This window comes from Gavialis gangeticus, unplaced genomic scaffold, assembly GCF_001723915.1.
Source record: "Gavialis gangeticus isolate Ggan-Ray unplaced genomic scaffold, GavGan_comp1, whole genome shotgun sequence".
Taxonomy (NCBI): Eukaryota; Metazoa; Chordata; order Crocodylia; family Gavialidae; genus Gavialis; species Gavialis gangeticus.
The window spans coordinates 148,026,178-148,033,715 of NW_017729025.1; the positions used below are offsets into that span (position 1 = coordinate 148,026,178).

At 40.8% G+C, this 7,538-nt stretch overlaps 1 protein-coding gene across 2 annotated transcripts in view; it reads right to left on the reverse strand.

The window, feature by feature from the left end:
* Positions 1 to 1,166: 1,166 nt before the first annotated feature.
* The window catches only part of MRPL23 (mitochondrial ribosomal protein L23), a 19,852-nt gene continuing 13,480 nt past the window's right edge, over positions 1,167 to 7,538 (reverse strand). For both annotated transcript variants that reach the window (XM_019519734.1, XM_019519735.1), the window contains exon 5: positions 1,167 to 1,523. In XM_019519734.1, the coding sequence (XP_019375279.1) occupies positions 1,359 to 1,523 (165 nt within the window). In that variant the 3' untranslated portion in view covers positions 1,167 to 1,358. The remainder of the gene's footprint in view (positions 1,524 to 7,538) is intronic.

Below are 7,538 nucleotides of genomic sequence, written 5' to 3' on the forward strand. Positions count from 1 at the left end.
TTGAAAGGGAGGGCTCATTCACTGCCTTGCCAAGTACTCCATGTGGGAGAACTAAGCAGCAAGGGAAAATTGAGCTGCAGAGGAAGAGATTTGCATGTCTACCAGCACACCAAGAGGAAACAGCACAGTAAGGATGGTATAGCTCCCTCTCCAAATGGCAGGGTATTTCAGTTGCTTTTCTCCATCTACAGAATCCCCTATTCCCCACTTTGGACACACGAGCCAAGTACCTGATTTGGTGGACAGGAGAGAAGGAAAGGATGTGTCCCTTCCACAGCAAAGAAGAAAAGCCAGTAGGACAAGACAATACTGAACATAGCAGCCTTTAAAGCATCTCCACACTAGAAGGGTTGCTAGTAGACCTATACTGATAAACCTCAGTGTACCTGCCATTACGCCAAGAAACAAAACATCTGCAATACAGCTTAAGCCAATAATGTCTGCAAGGTAGGTTACAAAAAGTGCTTTCACCACTACTGTCAACCCAACCGTGTCCATGCTAGGAGTTTTGCAAGCATCACAATGTAGTTAAAATAGAAGTTACACTCTCTACATGACACTGCCATACAAGCATAAGTTTCTGATGCAGATCTGTCTTCAGAGACAATTACCCATGTCACACAAGAACAACTGAAGTGAAAGTTACTTTGTATGCACTGTTTCAAGTCTTTGTGGTCTAAATAAGTGCCTGCATGGATATGTATCCAATCTGTGTACTCTTTTCCTTGAAAGTGAAATGCTCCAAAACAAGTTGGAACATGTTACACAGTGAAAAAGTTAAATTAAATCACAGCAACATCCTCAAAACTGGTCAATTTGAAAATACTAAAGTAAATACTGTGTAATCGGAGCATTAGTCCACCTGACAATTAGTGCTCCAAAATACAACATTCAACTATGCATTAGCTGGCTACAAACCCTTATCTTCCCTACATTGCCCCTTCATGATCATATCCACGTGCTTATCCTTTATATATACACTCTATATAACTCATGCTATACTTGCATTGGAGTGTAGTACTCGCATTACTAGTATGCAAAAAACCTGCAATAGCAGGAAGTGAGTCAAGACCATGAAGAGAAAAAGACTTGCAGCAAATACGAACAGATAGCAAATTCTGTGCTTAAAAGATCTCAATGCTTCATATGAAAGACCTGAAATGCTGTAGGATTTATTTTACCTTTTTATTTCTTTGGGGGCATTTTGTTGTAGTCTTACACAGAAAACGGAGAACAACAAAACGCTACCAAAAGCTGCTCAGAAATAAAGCCCGTGTCATTACAAAGAGAGGAAGCAGCAGGTTCTGCGGATTAAAATCCTCTGGAGAGGCCTAAAGAAAGGCAGCTGGCTCATTCCATCAAAGTCCAAACCAAGCCGGAACTCCTCCTCGCCTGGGATCACTTTGGTACTTCTGTCTTTCTTCCTCAAGATATTTGTTCTGGATGTCGTCAATAGAGCCAGGTTCTGGTGTTTGTTCTTTCTCTGGAAATAGGTTGGGGAACTGAAAAGTTTGTCCCTGATCCTAAAGAAAGAAAACAAATGGTCAAATGTGCATTCCAGCTTCTTTCTGAAGCAGCTATGATGTACTTGCTTACTGCTACAACTGAAGACCACCCCAAAGCTTCAGCTGGTGCACAGTGTTTCTTCCTACATCACCCAAGCCAAATGAGATTCTATGCACACACACACACACACACACCACCTCCCACAAGCGTATGTAGTTGGCACTGCACTTATGATTGTTTCTGAGAACAAATTAAAAGACTGGCAACTATTTATAAGACATGAAAGATCAGGGGGTTGCCAAGACCCATCTCTTACAACAAACCCATGTAACAGCTGAGGGGTGCTTGTATTGTCTCAGCAGGTTAAATCAAGGACAAGGGCATTCTGTTAGAGTGCCAGCTTCAGGAAACTATGTAAAACCCATTTATTCTGGTTAGCACCTAGGTAGCAGTCTATGTTTAGGGCAGGTTAATTTATATTGGAACAACTGTATTTAACATGCCCTGCTGTGATGCCAAGAGATACTGTGGCTCAGTTAAAGCAACAGCCACTGGAGGGTATCATGTAAGAGTTCAGCATTGTAAATGACGATTCTCATACTAGCTGGAATAAAGTAAAAAATGTAAAAACAAAAGAGTGGGGAAAAGCCTATCTAATGTGTTCATGAGATAAAGGGGATTAAATCTGATCAAGATTTTAGCATGCTTCAGGAGCTTAACTAAGAATCTATCTATGCTGCATGATAGTACTGTGATTTAAGCACATCAAGGAACATCCACATCGTAACCAAGTCCTTCAGCTTAGTAGCATCAGCAGTACAAATTAAGCCAGCCCTAAGGCCTTGTCCACACTGGGGAGAAGACAGACCGGTCAGATTCCCCAACACAAATGGCCCTAAGTACAGCTTATATTGATTGATAAGTGTTGAAAGGGAGTCTTGTAATCTGGCATGTCCATGCCAGTATGTTTCCCAGACTGATATGCTTCTATTAGTGGAGAATGAAGGAAAGCTGTCCCTACAGCATACTAGCAACATCCAGTGATTTTGCAGTGCACTGCAAAACAGCTTTTATTCCAAAAAGAGGATATTGAGGTATGCAGACTGTAATAGAACCAAACTTTTCAGGCATTTATTAAAGTGCTCACAGTTCCCTTCTCAAGGCCAGTGAAAGTCAAATCTTGAGCAGAAAAAGTCAATCTCTATCTGGAGCCTTCTAATAAATAAAAATCAGCATAGACAAGTTGGCTCTTTCCAGCTCTTGTTTTCTGAAGAAATTCTGATTTTGGCTGGCAGCCAGATGTGATTTGAAACAGCCAAAACATTACACCCTGAGAACTGAAGGTTTATAAATCTTAAGTAACAATACTATGCAGTAATACTACGCTGTAGCACGCTGGAGCGCTGAAAGGCATATGAAAAATAGTTATTGTGCATGCTCAGTAGCTAGTTTTGAAAAGCATGCATCTTGGCTTTTTTCAAAACTTAATAAATACCAAGAGGCATCAGTTTGCATAAAGGGCTAAGTGTATATCCAGGCATATTTCAATTCAATCTATGCTTGCAGCTCCCAAATTGTTTTGGTTCACTTTACCACACCTTCTTAAAACATTTTGTGAAGCAAATGGAAGGAACATCAAGCTCTCCCATTTTTCACTTCAGGAAACTGCTTTACGCTTCTTTTTCTTCTTCTAGGATGCAAAAAAGTAAGAATTTGCCATTTTTAAAGTAACAGCATAGCCAAGCAACCAACAATAGTACGAAAAAAGACTCAAGGTGAAAGCATGATCCTAGTAATATAAGAAAGTCACTACTGACTTCAATAGGACAAGGGTTTCACTTCTAGTCTCTAGGGCTGAGAGCAACTTCCTGCTAGTACCACCAAGACACCAAGTTCACTTTACAAAAATGTGGGAGGTTGTTCCCCTCGCTAAAGGCCTGCCAGAGCCCAAGCCTAGACATATTCCAGAAGAACTGCAAGTTCTTATTTGGGGATGTACTTAGTAAGCAAGCCTAAGCTGGAATGTTGTTTGGGGAGTTTTTGTTTCATATTTTATTTTAATATTTTCCTTTTTTTAGTGTTACTCTGTCTCTTGCTGCAAGCTGTTGGGACCCTTTGCTGGGAAGGGCAGCACATAAATCTAACAAATAAATGTGAACTTTGAACATGCAAGTGGAAGATAGGATTCAAGTGCTGACACTGGTTTGCAATGTAACCTTCTGCAAGGCATTTAACCTCACTGGGCCCTAAATTCTTCCCTTTGTAAACTGAAGATAATAGCCTTATGAGACAGCTCTTAATGAGGCTTTGGTTTGGTCTACATAAAGTTCTGCCAGCAAAGCTATGCTGGTTAGGAATGTGAAAAATCACATTCCTACTCAACACAGCTCTGCTAGCAAAAACCCTCGTGCAGATGCAGATCTACCAGCATATGCCAGGAAAACTTATTCTGTGTAAGCTGTGGAACCGGTGTAAGCTATACCAGTAAAAGGAACACTTTTTCCCATCTAAGCAATGTCTCCACTGGGGGGCTGCCAATATAACTAAACTAGCAAGTCCTTCTATATGTAGGCAGACCTGCTGTGTTTAAAGAGTATCTTGAGATCACACTGAAGGATCTGTAAGAAGGCACCTGACTGTTGATGGGTCAGTACAAATCCATTGATTGCTGCAGATCTGCAGGGATTTAGGGTTTTGCTAGAAATTTCCCCTTTTCTTAACAGATTCTAGGTCCAGATCCTATTTTGCTTTTAAGATGACTAAGTGACACTTATGTAGCTTTTACTTATCTGAGTTACTAAACACAATCCTATTCCAGCCCCTAGCACAGTCTCAAACCCACTACAGATGTCTAGATAACTTAGTGGTCTCCATTTTGGACCAGTGGCCTAAAAAGAATCCATAGGTGACTGAATCTGGCGTACTCAGCATGTCCAGAAGGGCTTCCTAGATACCCAACTCCACCTAACTGCTACTGCAGGGGTTGGCAACCTTTTATGAGCAGCAGATCACCACCTGCAACTCAGCCACCTCTCCCCTCTGAGGCTGTCTGCTGTTGCCTCTGCCACATACCACTGTCCCTGCCACTCACCACTGATTCCTCTTCCCAAAGTCAGAGGGAAAGGGCAAATGTGGCAACAAGAATCAAGTCACACACTTTCCACTGGGGATGAGAAAGAGCAGCAGTGAGGGCTGTGGAAGTGGGGCACTGTGGAGACTGGTGAGAATCAGTCCATTGGCCATAGGTTGCTGACCCCTGTTTTGCAGCATAAAACAGTCATGGAATAAAATATATTCACAGTATCTGGAGCAAGACCCAGGACTCTCTTCCCAGATCAAGCCGGATCGTAAAATGAAAAGCACATAAGGCTGCCTACTAAGAGAAAGGAAAGGGTAGAAAATAGGACCAGACTCTGGAGTCACATAAATACTGTCCCGCTGCCCAAAATGCCAGAATGAGAGTTATATTTCTCCAGTGGGCAGAACAGGATCTCTCTGGGATGCACTGCATAGCCATAGAAAATAGGAGGGGGAGAGGTCCTTTCCCCTGCCCTCCCCACACTCAGATTCACATACAAATCCAGTCCATCTGTTTCAGTCAGTCCTAAACCAAAACTGGTTTATATAATAGTTACAATAAACACTAGTGAAATGATAATTTAACATTTGAAACATTAATTTCACTTTGACAGGGAAGTGGGATGAGTGACAACCATATACTTTCTGTTTACACTTCTAGTTCTAAAGACCTTTTTCAGGGGATGGGGGCTGGGGCAGTGGGAGAACCTGAATGTTTGTTGCCCATGTCTGCAGTTGGAAACATCACACCAAGAGGTAAATATTACTTCTAGTAAGCTTAATGAGCTGCTAAGTGATCATAATGAGGCCTTTAAAGTCAAGTGTTAACCTTTTCAACTGCTGAAGCTCATGCCAGAAACAACCAGTTAATGGCTTGTCCAGTGCAAGCTAGTTGCACCTGGGCTGACCTTCTAGTCATTTGAAAAGTTCGGGAATGGAAGGCCAGAACAGCAACTGTTCTATAAGAATGACGCAACAAACACTGGGTATGTAAACAACTGTAAGCTCTTTTGATTATTTGGATAATTGAGGCACTTGCTTTTGCTACTGTCCTTCAGAATTAGGGTAAGAGTGATGTTTACAATGTCATCAGCTAAAAAAATGTAGGACTCCTAGTGCATGGGACTTGATCCAACATTAGCAGCAAATGCAGTGCAATTTAATAACCTAATAAATGTATCTGAATGACACTCCTTGTGTCTTATATTAATATCTGGTATTAAAATACAGAGACATGCCAAGTAGAACAGGAGGTAGGTACAGTAGTACCACAGCATGTGGGCAACCCTAGTTTCTCCAGTATTCCTCAGAGGCACTGAGAAAACCTACAAGCTGCTTTCATCTCCAGATGAGAGCATTTTTAAATTGACGCATGATCTGCGTTATTAATAAACATGCAAGACATTTTAGACAAAGTTTAAGAACACTTACAGAAACATTTCCACTGCTGCCATCACACAGGGAGCTGATGAGCTGTTAGTCCTAATGTTGACGTGTTGTTCTTTTTACTACCATTCCTTTAAATTTCCTCTAAGCAGGTTTAATTGAAAAGGGAGCTGGATTCTAAAGCTTTGCCTACACTTGGGCTCCCACTGGTGCTGACACCTGCTCAGGTGAACGAGTGAAAACACCTACCAGAGGGAATAACTATTTTTGTTTCCATTTTGCCTCCACTGACAGAGCCACAAAACCTCTCACTGACTTCTTATATCACCCATTGTTAGCAAGAACTAGGATGATACCAATGGGATAGCAAAAATGTTATCAAGGCAGAGAGAAAGAGGTTATACTACATTCAGAATGGCCACTTTGCAAAGATAAATAAGCTAACTTTTATTTAAGAAAATGAAATGGCATAAGATGGAATAGCTCTATTCCAAGGGCAATAAATGTAGAGAACAAAACACTTCGCCTTGCATAATGGGAGAAGAAAAGAAACAAGTATCTACAATGACAAGATATCCAGGTTGTAGCGATATTGGTCTAGAGGCAAAAGCAATCAGGACCTGTGGTAGAGGTGTTATCTTTTATTAGACCAACTAGATTAAAGAAATGTTTTTTGAAAAAATCTAGTCGGTCTAATAAAAGATAATCACCTCTACCACAAGTCCTGATTGCAATGACAAGATATTTTTGACCACAGCCTGTAGGATAAATAGGAATATTAACGGCAATAGAAATTTTGAAAAGCAAGAATATTAACTCTGGGACTAAGAATTTATCAATCAAGATATAGCTTGAGGGTAAAAAACAGTTCTGAATCCCTAAGAACTAGATTTTGTAAGAGAAATACAGCTGTTATACGTGGGAACTCTTTAGACGCTGTGCTAATACATAGAGGTAGATTATATGTGACACTTAACATTATATCTTTCTTCTTCAAAATATGTGCCTATGCTGTGCTGGGACACAGAAGCTGACGTTCTGAGAAGTCAGCAAGCGTGACTGCTCTCATTAGAATGGACCCAAGTTCATTCATATAAGTAAATCAAAACCCTTGCTAGCAAAGAAAGTCATATTAGGAAGAGTAATGCTTCCACCTAGTGGTTCTTAGAGAGGCCAACATAAACCCTCCCAACCAGATGAGTTTTTTCCCTAGTCATAGACAGTTTTAATTTGAAACTGGATTAATTAGAAAAAACACAGCTGGTAAAAATAGTGGGAAAACAGGCTAGCCTGACCCCCTAGTTAGACTGACTCACTGCAGATGCAAAGTGATTCTCATCAAAAAGGGATTTTAAAGTAGTTAGTAGGAGCTTTCTGAATTAAGATAAGTGGCCAATGTTAACAATGGACTGCAAAGGGCTAGGGCCTAAGGTGAACAATTATTTAGAATGAAAGCAAAATCTTTAGTTTCAGAACTGACACTGGGTGTCCTAGCCTCTGCCTCCTGACAAATTCAATACTAATACACTCCTGGCACCACAGCATTGAAGAAAACAGCACTGAAAAAA